At 42.1% G+C, this 26,284-nt stretch overlaps 1 protein-coding gene across 1 annotated transcript; it reads right to left on the reverse strand.

The window, feature by feature from the left end:
- Window positions 1-1,027: 1,027 nt before the first annotated feature.
- Window positions 1,028-23,365, reverse strand: LOC141418132 (NACHT, LRR and PYD domains-containing protein 9B-like). The gene is made up of 5 exons (XM_074058451.1): window positions 23,157-23,365; window positions 22,970-23,056; window positions 11,610-11,780; window positions 11,006-11,176; window positions 1,028-9,325 (listed from the first exon to the last, which is right to left on the reverse strand). Exons 1-5 carry the CDS (start codon window positions 23,345-23,347, stop codon window positions 9,226-9,228), a joined length of 720 nt encoding a protein of 239 aa, XP_073914552.1. The 5' UTR covers window positions 23,348-23,365; the 3' UTR covers window positions 1,028-9,225.
- Between the last annotated feature and the right edge of the window lie 2,919 nt (window positions 23,366-26,284).

Genomic DNA, 26,284 nt, shown 5'->3' on the forward strand with positions numbered 1-26,284 from the left:
GGATCTGTCCCTGGTCTTAGCAGGTCAACAAACTGTGTGGTGTGAATGAGGTAATAGGAAGTCTAGGTCAGAGTGTACTGCAAAGGTCCACGTAATGTTCAATGGTGGAAAGAGCAGTGTGGTTGGTGAAGAATTGGGAATGTGGGTGGTATCTGGATCTCTTGATTAATTAGGCTTTTCTGGTGTCAGAACAGAAAGTTAAAGATTTTAATGGATTTGTTGTAGGTTCTAGTGTCCAGCAACACCTCATTCTGTAATTAAGTGTACCATTGGCAGATGTTGGTTTTATATACAGAGAATAACTAAAGATAGCAGAGCTGGATGTCGGTTTCTCACACCTGTAATCTTACAGCTCTGCAGGGGGGAGATATGAGGAGGATTGCATTTCAAATTCAGCCCAAATAATTTGAGAGAACCTATCTCAAAAAATACCCTATCAAAAAGTGCTAGGGGAGTAGCTCAAGTATAGAGCACCTGCCTAGCAATCATTAGGCCCTGAGTTCAAACCCCAGTATTGGCAGAAAGAAAGAAATAAAAAGCTGAGACAAAAAAGCAGATTGACTATTCCAAACTTGCTTTCCTTGTAAGATGAACTGGGATACAAAAACAGAACCGTACCTGATTAGTTAACATCAGCTTATTTCAGGTAACTTTTTCTATTTTTCTTTTTCTTTTTCGGTGGTATTGGGGTCCTTTATCATTTGAACCAATTCAGCTTCGATTACTTCTTTATTGTAAGGATTAAGTTCATTACCATGTCAACAGAGACTGGTGTTTTGGGGAAATTGGACTAACGCCAGATTTTCTAATTTTGAGGGTAAAGAAACAGGTGGATGTCAAGGGTGAACCTAGGTTTTTCTGGATTTCAGCAGTTGAGAAAGTCCAGTGTAGAACAGTTTTAGTGAAGGTATAAAGAAACTGGATTTTCACAATTCTAAGCATATGAATCAATTATATGATTATAAAAGAAGTGTGAATATTTCAAAGAAGCATTAATAAATACACGAACAGAGCAGGTGTCCATGCAGATGTCAAACTCTGGAGAAAATTCCTGATGGCAATATGCAAATATTGGTGGCCAATGTCTTCCTTGGAGTGTATCTCTAGTTCTGTGGATTGCAGTAAGAAGGGGAATCCTAATCATGCAATGATTTTTCTCTTAACAGCCTTGAAAGGTTATATTGATCTGAGTTTCAAGTACAGCACTGGGGTGGGAGTGTAGCCCATCACAAAAACTGGTGTGGGAGAGAAGAGGCCATGGGTATGTCTCATAGTTAAGGTGGACTTGCAGGTTACCAGTGCTTTCAAAAGACGAGGTCCCTGAGTCAGAATAATAGGCCTACAATACCTGCAGGGAGTTGGCAATTTAATCACAGGTAGTCCTTTTATTCCCTCAGCTATAGGCTTGATGAAATTTTGTTATAACTCTTAAGGTGTCTGAGAAGCTTCAGGGTACCTACCTCTAGATGTACAAAATGTCACCTAGGAGAGCCACTTGCCTATTATGGAAGGTGACTGGGACAGGGTTTGGAATGAAGGATAGCAGGTGAGGATGTTGTGACTGGTGTCAGACATCAAGTACACCATTAGTGATGAGGGGCATGGGAATTAAAGACAGTTCTTGGTGGCAAAACTTTGTGTGAGGAGCACAGGCATCATAGCCCTCAGAGTAGTGTGTGGGTTTCCTCTGACAGTGGGCACAAGTGTGTCCTGTTTGTGCCAACCATACTGTGGATACTGCTTGCTGAGGTGAATAGAGAAGGTAGAGAAGTACCTATATTATGGGCCTAGAGGGTGCAAATAGGTGGAGGAGTGTGTTTGAGAGAGGTATGGACCAAAAAGTGATGGTCACCTGGAAAGAGCATATGGAATGCTGGTCCTGTGGACTTGCTATTGAGGACATGAAGCTGAAAGGTGAGACCACATTAGGTTATCTCTGAGCAGTAACATCTGGAGGATGCTTGTGAAATTGACTGACATGAGTGGATACAGCCCTGTATGCCAGTCCCAGGAGTTAGATTATATCTCCCTGCTCACCTGCATTGGCTGTTGGAGGAAACAGTGATCAAATATGCATAGAGGAGTGTCTATGTCTCAGGAGCACTGGAATCCGGTATCCTCTCTGAGGTGGTGAGGGTGACACATGAGGCAAACTTAGGATGGATGTAGGGAATGGGTTGATCAGTTTCTTCTAGGAGAGAAACTGATCATAGATGTTCTAACCATGGCAAAGCTGTGTGACCTTAGAAATGTGGTCATTTCCTTCTCACAGGAGGAATAGGAGTTCCTTAGTGCAGCTCAGAGGCACCTGAACCTCCTTGTGATGCTGGAGAACTTCGCACTTGTAACCTCTATAGGTAACGCCATCACATTCATCCATACTCTGGTCTTTGCCATTCTTTTCCCCAGAATAGGCTTTGTCTCTTCACTGCTGGTTGTTGAGCTTTGCTAACTTATTTTCATGGATGTGTTGTGGTTGCTAAAGCTGAGTTCTGTATACTTACCTGAATATCCCTAACAGCTGGTGATAGGAGTTCAAGTTATAGATTTTGGAGGAAGATGTGCAGCAGTCAGCTTAATGAGGTCCCTCTTGGTCACTTGCTCCTAGAGTGGGTGACTGGTTAGTTCTACATGCCAATTTCTGTTGCTTTTTTCTTGACATTTCATATACCTAAGAATCACCAGGAATTGTCATCAATGTCCTCTTGGCCCATGGGCTATTCTTCCAGACCTCCTTCCAGTCTTCTTTGTAATAGTTTGTCTTTGCTTTGGCCCCTTGTGTGCTGAGTTGCCCTGTGCCACCGCCCACCTGCCCCATCTCTCTCTATAGTTAGTTGGTTTGTGGATCTCTCCTAAATTGTGCTAGTGGGGTGCTGGTAAAGTCCTGGTTGCTATATCAGATAAACATGGAAAGATAATATCAGAAATGCTCAGTCCAATTGAGGGCACCTGTTGGAGCTCATGACACTTGGGCTGTCTCCCTATCGGATGAGGAAACTAACTTATGGCATTGATGTCCCATCTTCAATCCACTGTGCCCTCTGTAACATTCTCAAACAGTGAACTCCACTTAATCACATTTGAGTTGTGAACATATTGCCCAAATGCAGTTTGAGTTTTTTGCTGGACCTTGACTCAGGCAGTCTTTAAAAAAATTTATTTTACTTGATAGCATATATAGTTGTACCAGGGATACATTGTAAGATTTATAAAAGTGCCTAGAGTATATTGTAGTTAGAGTCACCTGCTCCATCTTTCTTTTTATCCCGTCTCCTTTTCTTAGAGAAGCTTTAATAAGTCTCCATCTTATTAAAAAATTATATTAATGTACTGGGGCACTTTGTGACACTTACAAAAGGGCTTACCCTGGCAGTCTGGTACACAGCATGCTCTTCTCACCAGCTGGCAAGTTTGTACTAAATAAGATGGTGTGTTGAACTTGGGAGATTTCATGAGTAATAGTAGTATGAAGTGGCAAGGCCTGAAGGCTGTTTGCTCCTCCTCCCTGTCCTCCAGCACATACTTGCATCCTGGGTCTGACTATGTTTGCAAGATTCTACAGTCTTTAAAGGCCCAGTTCTATGAAGCAACCCCTTCTGCAAATTCAGCCCTGTTTCTTCATCATGACAACATTCCTTTGTGTGTGGGTGTCTAGATCAGTGGTGTATGCCTACTATGTGCAAGCATAGCATTGATTGCCAGCACTTCCAAAATAAAAATTCTGTGGACTTTAGGAAAAATACTATGGACTTTTTAGGATTTAAAAAAGTACATGCCTTTACTGTATAGTAGCGCGTACACACTAGAGAAAGGTTTTATGAGTGTAAGCAATGTGGCAGATGATTTAGGCAAAGAGTTGACATTGCTATTCACCAGAGAGTCCACTCTGGAGAATGGCCTTCTGAGTGTAGCAAATGTGGAAAAGCCTTTGTGCCCAAACTAAGTATTAATCACCAGATATTTTACAATGAGGAAACGCCCATGATTCTGATTGATGTGACAAATGATTTAGCCAAAGAACTCTCCTTTGTACACATGAAAAGTGTTCACACATGAGAATGTTCTCATGAATGCAGCAACTGTGGGAAATAATTCACACAACATGTATCTCCATCACTAAAAGTACCACACCACACACAGACCCAATAATGGTAGCAAATAGAAGAAACTTTCAGCCCAAGGTCCAAGTTTATTCAGCAGGAGAAAATCCCTGCTGGGAAAAGCTTTGGACCTTAAGAAAATGTGGCCTTTATTTAATATGTCTATACTACAGAGTCTTAGGGATCCACAAGTCTGAACCGCCTCATATTGGTCAAGATTATGCACTAATAGTGGCATTTTTTGCATCCAGCTTTAATCTTGTTCATTCTTTAAACTGTAGTGGGTCACATTATATAGAATTAGGTTGTATGAGGTGATGGACAGGGTTTTGGCACCCTCAACCATATGTGCCTCAGTGGGCATGATACAATAGTAATTTCTTTTACAATTTTTCCTAATGTGGATGGCTGCCAAGGATCTCACTTGAAAGAAAACAGTACTTTCTGCTAGGAAAGGGAAACTTTCATTAAGAAGATATAATAATTGTAAATATATAATGTACCAGAAGTTGATATACTCAATTTTTTAAAATAAAAACTAATGGACATAAAGTAACAGTTAGTAGCAGCTAAAATAATAATAGCTGACATCAGGACCACACTATCATTCACAGATCAATTATACAAACAACTCTGAAGAGAACCTTCAGATTTAGACTGCTCCATAGATCAAAGGACTTAACAGAAACCTACAATATACTCCACTTGACAGCAGCAGATTACCCATTCTTCCCAGCCACTTCCTCCAAAACAGAGCACATTTTGGACCATAAAGCAAGATTTAATAAAATATTGAATATATTCTTAATTCTTACCAGATTATAATAGAATGAAATTAAAAACAAATAGCAAGAGAAAGTATACAAACATAGATTGAACCATATTCATTTGGAAGATCAGTGCATAATTGAAGAATCCAGGGATAATAAAAACTGCCAAAATCAAATGAAATGAAAGTACAACATACAGTACCTTTGGAAAATAGCAAATGGTTCTGAAAGGGAAATTTAAAGCCATTAGTCCCAACATTAAAAACTGCCTAATGTTGCAGCTCAAGGCCTTTGAAAGACAAGAATAAAAGAAATGCCAAATAACTAGATGGAAAGAAATAATAAAGATCAGGACAGAAACTAAAGGAAGCGAGTCTATAAGAACCATAAAAGGAACAACAAGAGTTAATTGTTTAGAAAGATAAAACAAGATGGAAATGCCTCAGCCAAAGTAACATCCCCCAGAAAAGAGGAGACCAAAATTAATAAAATTTGTGTGAAAGGGGGATATTATAGCAGATTCCAAGGAAATCCAGAGAATCATGAAAGATATTTTGAAAACATATTCCAATAAGTGGGAGAATCAAGGAAGCAAATGGATAAATTTCTAGACATTTAACAGCCAGAATTGAATAAAAGTGATATAAAAGACTTAAACAGGTCTATAATTACTAATGAGATGAGGCAATAATAGTCTTTCCACAAACGAGAGCTAAAGACTGGATGGATTCCCTCCAGGAATCTCTACCAAGCTATTAAAGAACAGCAATGCTCCCTAAACTATTCCATAAAAGTGAAAAGGGAGGAATGCTGCCAAGCTAATTATACGAAGCTAGGATTATCCTTATATGAAAACTGGATAATGACAAAACAAAAAAAATGACAATAGGTCAATTTGTTTGATGCCTAATAGATGCAAATAGCCTCAATAAAATACTTGGAAACCTAATTTAATGATACATTAAAAAGATTATAAAATATAAACTAGTACAACCAACAAACTAGTACAACAACTGTAGAAATCAGTATGGTGGTTCCTCAAAATACTAAAAATAGACTTACCTTAAGAGTCCACCATTCCAGTCCTGGGCACATATGCAAGGAGGCTGGATCAATATACAAGAGAGACACCTGCAGGACAATATTTATTGCAGCCCTCTTCATAACAGCTAAACTGTAGGAACAGCCAAAGAGCCAAACAACTGATGAATGAATAAAGAAAAGGATATACCTGACATGATATTAATGGGACATGAATGTAAATAAGGGGCTGTCCGCAGGAGAGGGTGGGCAAAAGGAAAGGATACGGAGGAGTGAAGAGAATTGACATACACTACATATAAATATACAAAGACATAATGAAACCCACCAAACACTGCTTGAAAAATAGGGGAATAGAGAGGTAGAGATATAATGGAGCAGGTGAACTTGCTCAAAGTGCACCATATGCATGTATAGAATGAGCACAATTAGTCATGTATGCTAACCAAAAATAAAATTTAACAAAGTAGAAATAGTTCATTATAAGAGCTTAATTAAATGAAATAGTAAAAGAAAAGAATATGATACACCATAAACAAGTTGGCTTAAATCAAGATATGCAAGCATGATCAACATACACAAGCCAACAAATGTAATACTGCACAGGCATAGAATCAAGGACAAAAAAAATCACATGATCATCTCAATAGCTGCAGAGAAAGCTTTTGATAAAATGCAACATCCCTTCATAATAAAAGCCCTGACAAAACTAAGAAAAAGGTTCCTTAACTCAACATTATGAAGGCTATATGCCACAAGACTAAAGTCATCATTATGCTAACTGTGGACAAACTGAAAGCATTTTCTCTAAAGTGAGGAATGAGACAGGGTGTCCACTGTCTTAGTCAATGTGGTGCTGGAATTCTTAACCAGAGCAGTAAAGTGTGACAAAGAAATGAAAGGGATACAAACAGGAAAGGAAGAAGTCAACTTATCCCTGTTTGCACATGATACATCCTATATTTAAAAGACACTGAAGTCTCCACCAGAAAACTTATATATGACGTACACTTGTGGCATAGTCACAGGATACAAATCAAGATACAAAAATGTGTGGCTTTTCTATATGGCTGTTACAAATGTGGAGAATAAAATAAGGAAAACAATCCCATTCACAAGAGCTTCAAACAAATTCTATAGTGCTTTGCATGGAGGAAGCCCTGAGTTCAAACTCCAGTCCCATTCTCTAAGAAAAATTTCCTTGGGATAGCTAACCAAGGAGGTAAAATTGCTCTGTAATAAAAACTATAATGCACTGAAGAAAGAAATTGTAGAAGATGAGAAGACGTCAATGTTCCTGGATTGACAGAATTAATATAGGAAAATGGCTTTATTACCAAAACTGATCTACAGATTATTCACAGAAATATTTAAATAAATCAACACAAACAACCCTAGTATCCAAAGCGATTCTGAGCAAAAAGCAATGCTGGAGGTATCACAATACTTCATTTCAAATTCTTCTATAGGGCAGAGTAACAACAAAACCCAGCATGGTACTGGCACAAAAACAGACACATAGTCTAAGGGAGTAGAACACAGGGGCAAGGAAAAGACTCATGCCAATATAGGCATGTGATTATTGACAATTTGGACAAAAATACAATAACAAATGGTGAGGAGAAAACTGGATTTCGTCATGGAGAAGAGTAAAATCAGATCACTATCTCTCACTATGCTCAATAATCAATACAAAATAATAACTAAAACCTTAACGTAAGCCCTAAAGCTTTGAAACTACAGTGGAAAATCCAGGGAAATCACTTGACTATATGAGAAAGGGACACCCTTCTGAGTAGGAATCTAGTACCTCAGCGAGTAAGAGTGAGTGTTGATAAACAGGATTTCATCAAATTAAAAAAGTTCTACACAACAAAGAAACAGTTTCCTTACTAAAGAGACAGCCTACAGAATGAGAGAAAACCCAAAACTACACTGAGATGGCATTCAGCCCAGACATGGGGTGAATCATCAAGAAACAAACAACAAATGTTGCTGAGGATGTGTGGAAAGAGTTACACTTATACCACTATTGGAGAGAATGTAAATTACTCCAGCCACTATGGAAACCATCATGAAGGTTCCTCAAAAAACTAGAAATAAATCTGCCATATGATCAAGGATACTACTTCCCAGTGAGTAGCAGAAGGAATCAAAGTCAGCATACAATAGATACCTGCACACAGATGTTTATCTCAGTCATATATACAATAGCCCAGTTATATAATCATATATATATGATTATTATATAATATCTATATGCACACAAAAACACAGACATACATATGCACACAAAGGACCACTTTTTCATTTGGAATGAACACAATTATGTCATTTGTAGAAAAATGAATGGAACTGGATGACATAATATTAAGTGAAATAAGCCAGACTCAGAAAGATAAATACCACATGTTTTCTCTAACAAATGGAAGCTACTTTTAAAAAGAAAGATAAATACCACATGTTTTCTCTAACAAATGGAAGAGGGAAGGGACTGTATGGAAGGAGGGAGGAGACTGGAAAGAATAAGCATGGGGAAAAAGAAGGTAATGGGTGTGTGACTATGATCGTAGGACATTACACATATTAATGTTTTATTTACAATGGAATAAAAAATGAAATGCAGTGATAGATTTAATCAGAGAAGTAGAAATTTTGTATTATAAAGGTTTAAAAAGTGTTAGGAGAAATTAAATTTCTAAGTAAATGGGACCATTGTAAGTTCCTGGATGGAAGATGGAATATTGTTCAGATTGCAATACTTCCCAATTTGATGTCCAGGTTCAAGATAAACTACATGAGAATCCCACCTGAATTCCTCATGAAACTGCAAAGAGAAATGGATTCTAAAATACACATGGAAATACATGAGGATTAGAATATCAAAGGGACTAATTAAAAAAACAAATTAGAAGGGCTCAAAATGGCAGTTCAAAAACTGGCATATTTAACTTTTTTACCAAGTTTGAGTTTATTTTTGTGTATCGTGTGAAGTTGGGTGTCATTTCATTCTTGTGCATGTGAATAACAGTCGTATAACACCTGACCAGAACATCCTCTCCTCGGTGGCTGTTGTTGACACCTGCATTGAGTATCAACAGACTAAATGCACAGATTTATTTCTGGGCTTCTTATTCACCTCCTTTGCTCTCTGTATCTATTTTTATATTATTCCCACCATGTATTGATTCACATTACTTTCTAGTATATTTTGAAATCAGAAAAGCTCCCAGAACAGCCAGTGGTTACTCAGTTTGTCACTAGAAATAGATACATCCAGAGGGTCACCAGGTCCATGTGCATCTGCTGTGGCACTAGGCACACCAGTCCTGTAAGATCCGCAGGAAGCCCTCGTCTACTGCAGGGCCCATCAGTCTTGTCTGCACATCCACTTTGCCATTTGCTTTCCTCTGCCTAGAAAGGACATGGATAATATTTTATTCTCCTATATTTGAGTTTCCTTTCCATCCTAGAAAAGCATACAGAAGGTGCAGAACAAGAAGTTACCCCACAAGACACCACCTGGTCCCATTCAGTTAAACAAGAGTGACAGCACCAATCAGGCCTGAGTCTCACACTATGGTCCAGCCACTGTCTAGCCATGGCTGGCAGCTACCATGCTGGCCAGGTGACCCGTGCTGCTGCCATTCATATCTTGTATAGCCCCCTCCTCTGGTGGGCCATGGCTGGTCTGTGTGAGCAACAGAACATGGTGGACTTGATGGGGTGTGTTTTCAAAGTCAAGTGACTGACTCTGTATCGGTCACTGTGTTGCTGTCTGTCCTACTCTATATCTGTGTCTGTGCATGTCTATTCTCTATCTCTCTTCTGTATATGTGAATGTGTGTCTCTCTGCCCCTCTTCGTGTCTCTGTGTTCATTTTCCTGTCTCTATATGTTTCTCTCTCCATCAGCGTCCCTCTATCTCTGTTATCTCTGTCTCTTCCTCTTTTTTGCCTGTCTTTTTGCTCTCAGTATCTCTCCCTATGTGTCTGTGTCTCTTTGTGTCTGTATTTCCTCCATGATCTCTGTGTCTTTCTGTGTCTCTGTATGCACTTGACTCTGTTTATCTCTCTCTGTGTCTCCTATTTCTGCATGTCTCTGTTTTGGTGTCTGTCTCTATCTCCCTCTGTCTCCCTGTCTTTGTTTTCTGCATCTCTGTGTACATGTGTCCTTGTGTTTTCTTTTCTATCTGTGTGTGTGTGTGTGTGTGTGTGTGTGTATGTGTGTGTGTATGTGTGAGTCTCATCACTTTTGCTGCATTGTCACAAGCAGCCCTGGGCAGAGCACCTCAGGCCTCTGCCAGCAGCCTTGTGAGTGACTTGGCAGCCGATTCCAGGCTCCCATCACACCCTGGCAGTAGTTCAAGTGAGGCTTGGTGAGAGACCCAAAGCTGGAACCATGCAGTTAAACAGCACATGCAGTTATGACCAAGAAATCTGGTGTTTGCTGATTAAGTTACTCACACCGAGGCGATTTACTACATAGCAGCAAATAACAAATCATCAGGTATGGTGATGCCTTCACCCAGAATCCAATCTGGCTGAGACTGGGGGAGGGGAGTGCCTTGAGTGTATTAGCCCACAATCCTGAAATTGCCTGGAGGAAGAGCTTTTCCCCATCTCACAGATAGGGAAACTGAGGCACAAAGGCAGTCAAGCTTGTTCACAGCTATAGAGCTGGTAAGTGGCAATAGCAAACACAGTTTTTCAAGACACGAAAAGAAGGAAGAAGGTGGATATGGTGTGGTGGTTCATGCCTGTAATCCCAGAGCTCAGAAGCTGAGGCAGGAGAATTGTGAGTTTCAGGCCAGCCTGGGTTACAAAGCAAGACCCTGTCTCAAAACAAAACTAAAAACATAAATCCCAATAACCCATAAACAAGAAAACGGAAGAACATCAAGAGAAAAGAAAGGAAAACAAGATATCAGACAGGAAATGTGGGTTTCCCTTGAGCTTGAATTTGGATAGCTCTAACTCCCAGGAAAATGAGCCAACACCAACCACACCTGCTGTAGCATGTGAGATGGGCATCTCTCCACACAGGGAGCTTTTCTTGGGTGATGTACGTGCACAGGACATCTGTGGAGACTTACAGAATGACCTTTTCTGTCTGCCTTTGGCCTGAGGAGTCTCTGCCCGAGATTAGCATGCCGGCCACTCCGATGTCATTCTGGCTCAAGTCCAGATATCTCAGCTTCCTGTTGCTGTGCAGCATGGAAGCCAGTGCCTGGCAGCCACTGGAAGTGAACAGGCACCCTTCCAGCCTAGGGAAGATGGCACAAAGTCACCTCATTACACCTGTGGGCTCATTCAGCACGTGCTACACAGCCCAAAGTCACACTCTGAGGGGCTGGGGGTGCAGCTCAGTGGTAGAAAAGACCAAATACATTCTTCTTCCTCTTTTTTTTGAATTGGAAGGATATTTCCCAAAGCAAATGTTAAGCAGAGTCTACTGGACTCAACCCTTAGTGTTTGCCTTTTAGGTCAGGGTGGTCCCAAGACCTTGTATTTCTAACCACATCCCAACTGAAAAATGCTTCTTATGGCAGGACCACACATTGAGAACTGCTGCTCTTAAGCTTCCCAGCTTCCAACCAAGTGCAAGCAACAACGCAGACATGCAAATGCACTCCTGTATTCTGCAGCGGAACCTTGGATACACCATCCTGGTCTTGGAAGAGAAGCAGGGTAACTCACTCCAGAATCTGTAGGTCACATCCAGGGTGCACCAGTGCCTCACAGAGCAGGATTACCCCTTCATCCTTCAGGTTGTTAAGACTAAGGTCGAGACTTCTCAAGGTTTTATTGTTTTTGAGAGCAGAGGTCATTTCTTGACAGCAAACTGAGGTCAGAGCGCAGTTTCTCAGGCTGCAAAGAAACACCAATTAAAGAAACTTTGGATTTCACCTCTTTTCTTTATGGGGTAAAATGGCTTTATCAAGGTATAATTAATATACTCTATAATTCCACCATTCAGGTTTACAGTCTACTGATAAAGTTGTGGAATCACTAACAAGTCACTTTTATGATATTTTCATCACCCGAAAGGAAAACCTTGATCCTTTTAGAAGTCATTCTCCATTCCCACATACCCCACCCAGGTCTTAGGAAACCAATGTGTTTCCTCTTTCTATGGATTTGCTGATTCTGTGCACATACTGTAAAGGGAATTGTACAATAAGTGGCCTTTTGTGCTTGGTTTCTTTCATTTAGCACAATATTTTCTAGATTTACTATGTTGAGGCTTCATTCCTTTTTATGGTTAAATAATATTCCATTATATATAGAGGGCATACTTTATTCCTCCATCAGGGATCAGACACTTAACTCGTCTCCAAATCATGACCATTATGAGTAATGCTGCTATGAACATTTGTGTGCAATTTTTGTGTGGATATAACTTTTGATTTTCTTGTGTATCTATCTAGAAGTAGGAATGAGGGTTCATATGCTAAGTCCTTGTTTCATCTTTTGAGACATTGCCACAGCTCTTTTTCAAATATGTGGCACCATTTCCTGCTTCCATTGGGTTTGTTAGAAGTGTCAGTGGTCCCTACAGTATTTTATACCACTTCATTTCAGAAATACTTGCTTAAACTTACTATGCTTCAGACATTGAATTATGTGACAGGAAGTCACACAGATAAGCCTCTGTTCTCAGTTAGCTTGTATGTCAATGTTAAATGAAAAGTAAGGAGAGAAATATGGCAGGTATGCATTCAGAACTGTCTTTTATGCTCAGACTATGAAGCAAACCAGAAAGTAAGCACTCAGGACTGTAGTGAGTGCCAATTTCCATGGCGCTTCTGCCAGAGCCAACTTGAAGTGATGAAAGTGGAGTCGCTGACTGAATCAGGAACAGTTTCACAGTTGGCACTCATGGACTCCTGTGTGCCATGGGTTGTGATTGAAAAACTTTGCAGAGGACTGTGTGCTTGATTCTAGTGGTATAGCACCTGCCCAACAAGCATAAGGTCCTGAGTTCAAACTGCAGGACTACCCAAAAAGTCTTTCAGGAAGTAAGCACTACAATAAGATTGAATGTGAGCTAGAAGAGGTGAGTGAAGTTGGATTGCTTTATAGAGAAGCTGCCATGATTTCAACAGCAAACAGCAGTCAAAGCACACTGTCAAAGCATACTACAGACTGCCATCTGCTTCTCCTCCATTATTTCTTTGTGATTGGTTAGTCTGGGCCAGAGTAGCAGAGGTGGAAGAAGCACGGAAGACACTATAAAAGAAAGCTTCTGCCGTGGCTAAAGGTGGATTTTAGAAAATACACAAATATGCATATAGAGGGGGATCTGAGGTGAGTCCCCAAAGCTTGACAAAAGGCCTTACCTACCTGGTGAGCATCCTTAATGATAGGGCAAAGGGTTGCCTCCTGGGTACCTCCTGACTGGCTAGCCAAACCTCTATCACCAGGAAAGGGTTTGTGGTGAAAAGGATCCCCAGAAAGAGACAGGGAATGAATCTTCAACTAACTGCTTTCTGGGTTGTAGGCTCTTACATTCCATGACAAAAAGAATTTGGAACAAATTCACAAAGGAGGCTTACAGATAAAAACCAGATTTATTTGGTACAGCAAGGTAAAGCAGGGAGAAATAGAAAGTGCAAAAGGAGCATGCCTGACCCTCAGAGCTGGGCACTCTGTGGCTGGGAACTATGAGGCTCCTGCACTGTTTAAAAAGACTGGTCAGAGAACACTGCTCTCAGTGGATATGATTCAGAATCCAGGCCATGAGCAAGGCTGGGCAAAAATAAGGCAGCTGAATGGTCTCACCTCCTCCCAATCCAATGTCACTTAAATTACACCCACCATGGCCATCTCACCTATTCTAACGGCATCCTATAGTTTCCCTTCTGAGACACCTACTGCACAAAGCAGCTATAAACCTGTTCACTGTGTACTACACCTCTCTCAGGCAAACGCTTTTCAAATTGTGATTCGTGGGTCTTTAATGAGATATGAGTCAATGCACTGGGTTGTGATAACCAACTTTAAACAACAAAAATTAAAATTCACAATAGTAAGTAGGAGGGCCCTCCTGGCATCTGATTCTAGGTGCCAGTGGGAGAGACCATGGTCTCTCATTTTTAGTACTGCTGACATTTGGGGATGGATACTTCTTTGTTCTGAGCAGCACCTGTACTCTGCAGGATGCTTAATATCATCTCTGGCCTTTAAATGACAAGAGTATTGCTCTCTCCCAACTGTAAACAACAACAAATATTTCACAACATTGCTGAATTTCCCTGAAAACCACTGCTGTAGACTATCAATTGCTTGAGAGCAAGAGACAAGTCTGTCATCAGTTCTGTATTCTGTCATCATAGAGATTGGGTCTGACACAGCAGACACTGAAGTCTTCTGAATAAAAGGAAGCAAGAGTCCAAGTGTAGAATAGTTTCCTCCGAAAGAAATTTCAGGGTAGTGGGTTAGAAAAGCATAAGTTTTTTCAGCCAAGGGAGAGTTATGCAACTGAGATATGGTAGGCAGGAGGGGGAGAAGAGGAAGTCCTTATTATGCAAACAGGTGAGTCAGAAGTTGTCCTATAAAAGGGCAGTGAGCATCCACCCTCTTCTGCAGGGCTGTGCATTGCCTACCTCCTTCACACCTCTGTGGCATCTCACACCACACAGTCTGATTTGGAGAGGTGTCCACCTCTTACCTTGTATGGCAAAGTGAGCCCTTCTCCTTTTCTCACCAGTCAGGTGCAGGCACCTGAGGTAGATTCCTTCACCTGAAAAGTCAGAGGTTTTTTCCCAAAATGTAACACCCTCAAAAGAAAGGTAGCACAATCTAAATTGTGAATTTGGAATGATTGCAACAAGGATGAGGGGATGTTTGGAACACCTTGGTTGCAGCAGCCATCTGCAAATGCTCTTGTTGGAAGACAGCTGTTGTGTGTCCTGGTGGCACACATCTGTCATCCTAGACATGGGTCACCATAAGTATAATAAGAGTCTGAGGCAGGCCTTGGATAAAAGCACAATACTAAAAAAAAAGATAAAGGTAAAAAGAGTGTGGGCCATGGCTTACGTGGTAGAGCACCTGCCTTGCAATCATGAGGCCCTGAGTTCAAACTCCATTACTACCAAGAAAATTACCAAGGACATTAATCACAGAAGAGCTCCAAGATTCACAAAAAATTCCAAAATTCATATCGAAGCACAAAAGACCTAAAGCAATTATGAGCAGTAAAAAGGTACTATTTTTTGCATCTAACTTTAATATTGGTTGTCCTTTTAACTGAATTTGGTCACATTACATAGAATTAGCCTCTGTATATGAGGTGATGGACAGTTGTTTGAAATCCTCAACCATATGTGCCTCAGTAGTGTATGATGGTAGATAATTGTTTCTGTTAAAGGTTTTGCATAATGTGGATGACAACCTAAGACCACCCTTGGAAGAAAAGAAGACTTTCTGGTCGTAATTTGTGACCTGGAACTTTCAGGTCATGACTACCTTTCATAAGGTCAAAGGTCATCTTAGGAGCGGTCACTTTTTAGGCCAGGGTGCATTGTCTCTGTATAGTATGAATTTATGCCTTATGTTTTACATTAAATGTCACATAATTCCAAGCAATTTTGAGAGACATCATTTCTTGAGATTATAGAAAGATCTGTATAGTCTAAGGTCCATAGTATCACCAATAATAATAGGACATCTCAACAGAACAAGCCATGAGCACATGAGCCTTTGGAGGTATTATGGAACTAAATTATAACACCAAGCATGAGGTGCAAATAGTGTAGTCAACATGGGATTGCTGAACATTGCAAATACTTGGAATAGTGCTAGCATCAAATGCTCCCTAGCAGTGTGGCACAGGAATTGAACACCTGGATTTGACAGCATATTAACATCCTTAGAGTTTATACTTATTACATTGGAACATGTGACATTTCACCTGTTTAGGACCCAGTTTCCTTATCTATGTGATATAAATAATAACAGTAATGACTTTATTGTGTTATTCTAAGGTGGAAAGTGGATTGTATCTGCAAAGATGGACAAACTTTCTAAAGAGGTTCTAAGCTGACATCTGTAAGGCAAAGTGAATGAGTGTTAAGATGTTTCACCTCATTTATAGAAGGTACTTTACCAAGAAACTTGTCAGATGCAAACTGAAAATATATTGTCAACTCCTTTACAAAGAGCATGTAAAGCTACTCCTGTTTGCTTTCTTCATATGTGACAAAGTAGACTTCATGCTGTTGGGGTACTTTAACTAGCAGCCCACCTAGCCTAAAAATCAGATATAACTGGCATGACCCTTGGGTAACCTCGAGCCCCACTCCCTGGAACAAAGGGATGTGAAACGGTTCCTGGGAACAGAGAGTGTTTCTGATTGATCATGCTGAATGGAATGTGAGTCAATATGTTAAGACATCTGGTGTTTTTCAAGTTCCTGACAGGTAAACCTGATAAGTAAACCTCTGGTGTTTCTCCAGTTCCCAATAAATAATCTTACCCCACCACCAGGATGTGGGCAATGTCAGGAAAATGTGACCCCAGGGGCATGAGGAATTCCTATGTGACAATGATTGATGCTTTAAAGAGTATAAGACCTGCTTAAACTTTACATTTAGGGTCCTTGTTGAAATCTGCTGCGTCAGGCGGATGCTTGGACCCTAGCTAGCTAGAAAATAAACCTCGCCTTGTGACTTCCTTTGTCTCAAGTGTCCTTTGTCCTCTCAGAAGGTGGCCTGCCTCGTACCCTAACAATGCCCAAATTGTACAAAGGGGTAATGTGGGTCACATATATTACTAAAGGGAAAATTTCATAAAGAATATGTAACAATTGTAAGTAAATCTTTACCAAAAGGTGATGCACCCAACCTCCTAAAATAAACACTATTGGGCACAAAGAAAAAGATAGTAGCAGATAAAATAATAATGTCTGACTTCAATATCAGTACATTGATCATAAAAAGAAACAAATTAAAAGGGAAATTTCAGTTTTGACTACTCCATAGATCACATGAACTTATCAGACACCCACAAGATATTCCATTCAGCAGCTGCAGATTACCCATTCTTCCCAGCAGCCTCTGGAAGGTTACAAAAGACTTGAACAAATAACCCTGCCTTGAGGTTACTTCAAAATTCTTCTCCTCCACGAACCATTGCACTACTTGCAAAATTAAATATTTCACCCACCTAGACATCTGTTCTCCCTTCCTGGAACCAGCTACCCTGTGATTTTGTTTTCCTCCTTCCTCCCTACTTAAGGACTGTGCTTTACCACAACTGTGCACCACTTACTTTCGGATCCATCCAGGTGTATGTGGTGCCCTTCTCTGGTTTTTAATAAAAGCCCATCCAGTCTACTGAGGTCGGTTCATTTTCTTTCTCATCTATCCTTGCTTCATTAAATAGATTGAACCTAACATTTGGTACCGAAACCCAGGAAGAGGGCCCCCAGCTTTAGGTCTGGGGCCTGAAGCCCAGACCTTTCTTTCTTTTTACCGCTCCCCTACCCCTCCTCTCTCTCTCTCTCTCTCTCTCAACTAACCTCCAGACCGGAGACCATTTGCCATTTGACCACCACCATCCATCACCAGCCACATTTCTGCATATTCTCCTGAGGTAAGGGCCTACAGTCTCTCCCAAGTGGCACCCTGGGATAGACTTCCGTCCTTTTCCAGACCCCAGGGGTCCCCTCCTGGTGGCTGATTTGGGGATGCTCAATCACTCCCCAGGAGGCTTTCTTCCTGGCACTACCAGAATCAAGAGACACCTTGATGAAGGCTTCTGCCCTGGCCCTCCCTCCATTACACTCCCGTTATGGGATCAGGCAAAAAAACATCACTGTCTCTGCATACAAATCTGGCCTCAATATTCTTTAGACAATCAAAACCACTGGCCTGAATATGGGACCTTTGACCCCAAATTTCTTACGTGACCTCAACAACTTCCTCCAACAAAATGGCAAGTGGTCAGAGGTTCTCTACATTCAAGCGTTTTATCTACTTTAATCTAGACCTTCTCTCTTTACATCTTGTTCTGTGTTTCAGCTTCTCCTCGCCAAGGCCCCAGAAAATTTCTTCCAAGAAAAACACCCCCACTGTTAATAAAACACCCCCACTGTTAATCCAACTCCCCCTTCAAAGCCCGTACCTCCTTCTGTCTCCTTCCGCTCAGATCCCAACCCAGCAGAGGAAACCCCTTTTACCTTTCTCCAGCCCTCCCCCAGACTCCCCCTTCACCCCAACCACCCTCCTCCTCCCCCTCTCCTTCCACCCCTTCCCCCCTTTTTACCTGCTCTAAAGTCCAGCCCCAACCCCACCACGTGTTCCCCCTCAGAGAGGTGGCAGAAGCGGAGGGTACTGTCAGAGTCCATGCCCCTTTTTCTAAAAAATTAGAGAAATTACACAAGGACCAGATGAAAACCCTTCCCTTTTTATGGCCCACCTTACTGAGACCATCACCAAGTACACCAACTTAGACCTCACTTCCCCTGCGGGGACCTTCTTTTTACATGTTCAATTTATTAGTCAATCAGCCCCAGATACTCAAAAATATCTCCAAAAGCTAGAACAAGGACCCCAAACACCCCAGCAGGACCTCCTAAATGCTGCCTTCAGAGTCTTTAATAATAGGGAGCATGAGGCTAAACAGAAGAAGGAAAAACATCTAAAGGTCAAATATCAACTGTTGGCCTCAACTTTAAGTCCCCAGGCCCTTAGACCATTTAAGGCTCCCAGCCCAAGTCCATCCCATTGAGCGGCTCCCCCAAGTGTATGCTTCCTCTGTGACAATCCAGGGCATTGGGCTAAGGCATGTCCTAACCCCAGGCCTCCCTCCAAGCCAGGTCCAATCTGCAGACAATGGGGGCATTGGAAAATGGACTGCTCCCAAGGCCAAACACCCCAGCCCTTTGTTCAGCCTATTGAACCAGTAACCTCCTCCTACACCCAGTTTCTGGAATGAGGAGGCCTGGTCTCTCTTGCCCCCACCACTCACAAAGGTGTGTCTGGGGACGGTGGCTGGCAGATCATTCACCTTTGTGGTTGACTCCTGGGAGAATTTTTCCCTTCTCACCAAGTGGCATGCCTTCACTCAACTAAGGGTTCCCAACCCATTATGGGAATCACAGGAGAAAATGAATATCCTCATATAACTCCACCTGTTCTATGCACATTTGGGGATACCCACTCCTTTCTTGTCATGCCTCAGTGCCCTATATCTCTCCTAGAGAGAGACCTCCTCCGTAAATTAGGAGCTTTCCTTTACATCCCGCCCCTTGCCTCTGCCACCATGTTTCTTTTACAAGAAGGCTCTTATGATGACCACCCACTCCCTAAGCTTCTCCCTGATTCCCCGGGGGCTCTTGAACCAGACCATCTACTCATCAATCCTATTGTATGGGAGACAACCAAAACCCAGGTAGCCTCTCATCATAAACCCATCCTAATCTCCATCAAAAATCTAGCTTCCTACATTAACAGACCCCAATATCTAAACACCCCTTGCAAATTCCACATTCCCTACCATTCACAACCTCTGGTAAGGTGGAACATACCAATTGGATCTTAAAAACCAGCCTAACCAAACTTGCCATTAAAACCCACCTAGATTAGATTAAATTACTACCCTTAGCCCTCCTCAAAATAAGGGCCATGCCTAAGAAACCCCTCCAAATTAGCCCCTTTGACATTCTCTATGGGCGATCTCTCCTCATACTAGGGCTTCTACCCTCTCCCCCAGCCACTCTGCCCCCACCACTGCTTCAACTGCTCCTATCTCACCTCAGAGGTGCCCTTCAAAACCTCTGCTCTCCTTTCCTAAACCTTTCTATCTCACAGACCCTATGTATGCTTGAGGATTTAGGGCTCCAGGGAACTTTCCTCTACTACACCTCAGACCAAATAACCTTCTATTCCCTTTGCCTTATACTTTCATTGTTTTCTCGCTAAGTTCCTCACTCTCACCAAGCAATGTGAAACCAGCACCATCATTGCTACTTAAAACTAACTCCTGGTTGACATGCTGGATTTGCACTGAGCCTTGACCACCCAGTGGCTCTTTACTCCTGTATGCTTCGATGTCTGGACCACCTCCTTTGCTCTCTCCTTTCCAGACCTGTTCTCACCCCAAGACTGTAGGCTACTTCCCACCACCCCCTCCATCACTGTTTTTTCCTCCACCAAAAAAAACTGGAAGACTGGAAAGCCGGTAACCTCCACCAGCTCACCACAGGTACAACCCTCACAGTAGTACATCTGAGCACCACCTTCAGTTCCTACCACCAAGAGATCAACACACACTGGGTAGAACTTCTCATTGAGATCACATCTGGAGCTGCCTGGAGTTAAAACAGGGAATATTTTTCATTTGCAGATATCAGGCTTACATATGCCTGCCCTCTAACTAGACAGAAACCTGTATTCTGGCATACCTACTTCCCCTTTAACATATACCACTGATGCCTCAATCTTCCCCATACTTGTCACTCATTTTTTGAGACAATGAAGTGCCAGCTCCCTCACTATCTTTGGTAATCTTCCCACATGGCTCCTGCCTGTTATCACTCCTCTCATTACAACCTTGTGACTATTAACTTTTTTCCTTGCTTTACTAGCCTTCTGCAAAAATTTTTGATCCATCAAGTGACCACCATATCTCAGACCATAACACGCGAACAAGTCAAGACCATGCTCCTCCTCCAGACTTTAAGGGATCCTCATGTGTCATCTGTGCCCTTCAGTCAGCAGGAATCATCCAGAATACAATAACTCCACCTCTACTTCTTATATCCCTTTAGAATCTGGAATAATGGAAGGTTACAAAAGACTTGAACAAATAACCCTGCCTTGAGGTTACTTCAAAATTCCTCTCCTCCCCTGAACCATTGTACTACTTGCAAAATTAAATATTTCACCCACCTAGACACCTGTTCTCCCTTCCTGGAACCAGCTACCCAGTGACATTTTTTTTCCTCCTCCCTCTCTACTTTACCACAACTGTGTACCACTTACTTTTGGATTCATCTTGGTGTATGTGGTGCCCCTCTCTGGCTTTTAATAAAAACCCATCCAGTCTGCTGAGGTTGGTTCATTTTCTTTCTCATCTATCCTTGCTTTATTAAATAGCTTGAACCTAACAGCCTCCTCCAAAGCAGGTAATATTTTAGGCCCTAAAGCAATATTTAACAAAAGCAAAAATTGAAATAAATTCTTGATTCTTACCAGACTATACTGGAATGAAATTAAAAACCAATAACAAGAGAAAATACATGAACATACAGAATTCTTTCACTGAGGAGACCAAGAATTTTCTGGCCACAGACCAGTGCTTTGAATGGAGCAATAGGCAGAAGGGGTTAACTTTTGAGAACCCATGTGTGATCCAGGATAGCACCTCTGAAAGGACAGTGAGGAAGGGAAAAGTCAGAACCATGAAGGATGGGAGAGTTTAGCAGTATTAGGTTCCCTTGGCAAGAGTGTGGCATCTTGGAGCAGAAGGCAGGGAACTGTGAGACTGTATACATATGGAGGCTCAGCGTTGATTCCCTAAAGCTGTCTCCAGCTTCTGTGCCAAGGCCAGGGGCCAATCTCAGGAGGTAAACATAGGCTTCCTGCAGGGTGGTCTGTCCTGCCTTGGGCTTCAGAGATGAGTCCCCAGCTCGCTGAGAGTTCAGTCCCTACTGCAGACCCAGGCCTGCTTGAGAACTCCTGGGGAGCTACAGCTCTGGGCACCAACCCGCCAGCTTCCCGCAGTGGAGCCCCTGGTTGCCCTTCTGTGTACACAGTGGGATGCAAGTTGTAAAACCCTGCAGTCTTAAAGAAATCGTGTAAGTAGGGATTTAGAAATGAAGAGGTGTCAGCTAACACTGACGTGAAGCCATGGGTGAAAGGTAAGGATGCCATTTCCCCGTATCCAACCATAGGTAGACTCAAGGTGATTCAGGTCCACAGTTATTCTAATATCCGCCATGGAAATGTTTGAACTACGTTTCCCAGAATACTCGGTCTGAAACTGAAAGAGGCTGAGCCAGGCAGGAATCAGAACACAAACATTTCTGGTTTGCATCTTCTGAGCGGGGCGGGACTTCCGGCCTCATTCCTGTGGCACTGTGTAGCTATGGTTACTGGAAAAACGTGCAATCAGGATCAAGGACACACAGTGGTTGGGCAAAGCTGTGGCAGGGTTGGGTTGTCCCCAGCACTCAGAGGCTTCTCGGAGGGACATATTTTGTGACGACCTTTTCCGGTTCGGCCACAGCTGCTGATCACCATGTCGGCCTCCTGGAGGAGCGACCTGGGTCAGAGCAGGGCCGCGTTTTTCCCCTAAACCACCCTCAGCCCACCTTGAGTGGTGGAACCGGATATCCAGCTCCTGATTGAGCTACAATACTCAATTATTTGTGTCCAGGTCTCTGGGGGACATGAATACATATTTCTGCACTCAAATGCTCGACTACTGGCCTAAGAATCCTCTCCCCCAACACACACACCTTGTTTTTTTTCTCTTGAGGTACTGAGGCATTGAACTTTGGGCTTCCTGCTTCCAATGCAGGCTGTCTTACCACTTGAGCCAGGCCTCCAGCCTGCAGCGTCCAGATTTCTTAAGCTGCTAAAATGAAGTTCAGGGAGGCTCCTCCACCTCTAATGCCTGCTGCCAACTAATGGTAGTACTGATCCCCATGTTCTGCAGCACAAGATGGACAGACAGACATCACCTAAACTCAAAGCCCTGCATTCAAACTCAGTGGATGAGTTTAATGTTCATGAAATAGAGGTGAACTGGGTGTTAAGCTAGGACCCTGGGTACTATGAGGAGCTGCTTGTGGCAGTGAGGACTAGCTGTGGACTGTGATCATTTTGGATCATATTCATAGGTACTGTGGAATCCTGGTGCTGAATAATTACATGCTGGAATGAGGGAGAGCAGGGGATGGATGAGTGAGGCAGTGAACTTGTGTTCTCAGAAAGAAGGTAATTACACGTTAAACTTCCCAGTAGAGGCAGCTCTGCCTTTCCATAGCAGAGTGTTGGTCAGCTAACTGTCCATTGATTTATAATCACTAGATTGCAGTTCCTTACGAGCAGGCCTGAAGTGTTCTAACTCTCCACACAGCCTTCATGACAACACTCTCTGCTGGTAGAGTCTCAGGGGGAGGCTGGAGCTGCCTGTATGAAAAAAAGAAAACATTGAAATAATTTCTTGATTCTTACCTGGTTGTAATGGAATAAAATTAAAAACCAATAGCAAGAGAAACTATACACTTACAGAATGAACATATTCTTTTGAATGACCTGTGGATAATTGAAGAAATGAGGAAATTTAAAATACTGGCAGAATGAAATGAAAAGAAAACATGAAGTTGAACAAAACTCAAAGTAAAGAACAATCAACATGAGATTCAATTTGGAAAAAAAAAGCAATAGAAACACAGGAGTCAGTAAACACCTCTCAGTCATAACCCTAAATGTAAATGGACTTAACTCTACAATCAAAAGACACAGATTGTCAGATTAGATTAAAATGTAAGATCCAACAATCTGTTGTCTGTAAGAATCACACCTCACAACCAAAGAGGATAGGTAACACACCTAAAAAATTAGCTAGCATTTGTTGCCCTTAACGCAGAGAAACTAAAGCAGATACCTTAAATGCAACTGAGGCCAACAGGAAAAGGGGAACAGGTACTGGAGAAAAGGTTAGATCAAAAAGAATTAACCTAGAAGGTAACACCCACGCACAGGAAATCAATGTGAGTCAATACCCTGTATAGCTATCCTTATCTCAACCAGCAAAAACCCTTGTCCCTTCCTGTTATTGCTTATACTCTCTCTACAACAAAATTAGAAATAAGGGCAAAATAGTTTCTGCTGGGTATTGAGGGGGTGGGGAGGAGAGGGAGGGGGTGGAGTGGGTGGTAAGGGAGGGGGTGGGGGCAGGGGGGAGAAATGAACCAAGCCTTGTATGCACATATGAGTAATAAAAGAAAAAAAAAGAACTAGAAATTCAAAACCGTCCTATGAAAAATGAAATAGACTTCATTCTGCATTGCTCTAAAGGTTTTTTGGGTTTTTTTTTGGGGGGGGATATGGAATGCATAGGATAATAAAACCTTAAGAATTAATAAAAAAAAAAAAGTTGAGAACATTGACCAGCTCTGCCTTTCCACTACCAGAATGTTGATCTGTTAACTCCATATTGATCCATCACTATGAGATAGTGGTAACTCATGATCAGGCCTCAAGTCTTTTAACTCACCCCAAAGCCTTCATGATAGCCTTTTCTCTGGGTGGAGGAGCCTTAGTGGGAAGGTGGAGCTGCTCTTAGGAATCCGTACCTGTAGGCCTGTGAAACTGAGCCGAAGGTAACACTCTCAGGAGAAGCCTGGATGGCAGGACCTCCACTTGGCCTGGAGTCTTCTTTCCTGTTCCTAAAGAAACCTATGAAGTACCCCAGTGTCACTCCAGCTCTTCAGTCAATAGTGCATGAAGATCAGTACATAGTGTTTACTTGCCTTCTAGATAGGAGGCATGCACACTTGTCTGAATGAATCTATGCACGGTGTGTCTTTGGAATCAGTAACATTTAGGAGTATCTGAAATGATATCTTCAGCTTCCTGGACCATGCAGTGTTGCTTAGCATGAATTATACATCTCTAAACTTTTGGGTACACATTTGTAGAGAAATCTGTTTTTGGCCATGTTAAGAAAAGAAAGTCTCACTCTTACTGTAGGGCTCCACTGCCATTTCCAGTGGCCCTCGATTCCTGTCCATCTATGCTAAGGAAAGGACAATGCACACCAGAGCTATGGTACCCAGCATGCTTTTTGTATCAATGAGCTTTCTGAAAAGGGTCTTTCTCATGATTGTATGGTTTGTTCTCAGTTGGACTTCTCATGTCCCAGTACTTCCAGAAATTTTAGCAGTTTTGGGGTCAGTCTCCAAAGCAGATTTTGGAACTATGTCCACCAAGAAGTGGCATGGAAAGGTTATCTGCACAACACAGCAGTGGTAGAGTGTGCCAGTTCACTTGCAGTGTCTGCTCACAGCTGCCATGCTGAGGGACCTGGCTTGGGATTGGGTCACATAGTCAGGGACCCACAATATCAATGCACCTGAGTATAGAGCCTGGTTGACATACCTTGCATTGTCACCAAATTTTAGGTCTTTCCTTTCCAATTGGTGAAGATCTTCTGTGTGAGGACATCAAATTAAACCCAAGTTTTCTCTGGTAGTGGAAAGTGTTCCAGGTAGAAGGACCACTGTGTGTAAAGTCACACACAGTGTGACTGTGTTGAGGGAGTTGGGAGCATGCCGTTCAGTTGAGGCATTTTACCTTAATTTTCAGAGTACAAGGAGCCATCGTGTATAGTGAACAGAAGTACCACATCTACATTAGGCTTTTCAAAGTTTTCCAAAAGCTGCTCCCTATTACAAGAAGGCAGATGATGACACTGAAATGTAGAGAAGTTGATTCCTGTGTGGTGTCTTAGAGCATTCTAAAGTCAGCTATGAGGTGTGAGGCACAGTTAATTCCATGATCCTAGCCTCTGAGCCTGTGGAGGCCTTCCAGTCATCTAACTCTCACATACATAACACAGCCCTCCTTGTCTACACAAGAGTTCGTGGCCCCTAAACACCTGGTTGGCACTGAGTGGAGGATATTCTGGTCCCTCCCTCACCCTGATCTTACACACTGTCTCTGAATTGTGTTTGGCACTCTTCTGCCACTGTTTCTACCTTTGAGCCTAGAGACTATGAAAACCCCTCAATCTAAGGTTGTAACTCAAATCACACTGTGTAAGGCACAGTGGCTTGCATTGCTTGCAACTAGTACAATGTGGGGTAGAAGGCTATCCCAGGCACAGATGTCAAAATATAAATACAGGGAGACGAGGTTGAACTGTTTCCAAGGATGACAGCATATTTTTCTCATGGGAGATGAGAATGTGGGTGTGACAGGTGGGCCTAGAATGACTGTAGAAAGTTAAGATTTTATTGTGGAGATGATGGGAGAAAGGTAAGGTTGTCACAGAGGAGAAAGGGGATCTTCCCCTGGTCTTAGCAGGTCATCAGACTATGAGGTGTGAATGAGGTTATAGGAAGTTTAAGTCAGAGTCTGCTGCAAAGGTCCAGGTAATGTTTGATGGTGAATTGAGTAGTGTGGTTGGTGAAGAATTGGGACATGTGTATGGATCCTGGATCTCTTGATGAATTAGGCTTTTCTGGTGTCAGAGGACAAAGATTTTAATGGACTTATTATGAGTTCTACTGTCCAAAAACACTTCATTCTGTCAAATAGATTTAGTGTACCATCAGAGTGGGTAAAGATGTTGGTTTTATATATAGACAATAGCTAAAGAAAGCAGAGCCAGATGCTGGTCAGTCACACCCG

Source organism: Castor canadensis, chromosome 16 (assembly GCF_047511655.1).
Source record: "Castor canadensis chromosome 16, mCasCan1.hap1v2, whole genome shotgun sequence".
In the NCBI taxonomy this organism is placed as follows: Eukaryota; Metazoa; Chordata; class Mammalia; order Rodentia; family Castoridae; genus Castor; species Castor canadensis.

What these genes read in the sequence shown, in the direction of transcription:
- LOC141418132 (XM_074058451.1), bottom strand. Translation starts at nt 23,347, where the DNA reads ATGACTGAGAGGTGTTTACTGACTCCTGTGTTTCTATTGCTTTTTTTT. An exon ending in CAAAAGAATATGTTCATTCT is followed by an intron (nt 23,057 to 23,156) that starts GTAAGTGTATAG and finishes TTTTTCATACAG; the next exon opens with GCAGCTCCAGCCTCCCCCTG. An exon ending in AGAACACTTCAGGCCTGCTC is followed by an intron (nt 11,781 to 22,969) that starts GTAAGGAACTGC and finishes GTTTCTTTGCAG; the next exon opens with CCTGAGAAACTGCGCTCTGA.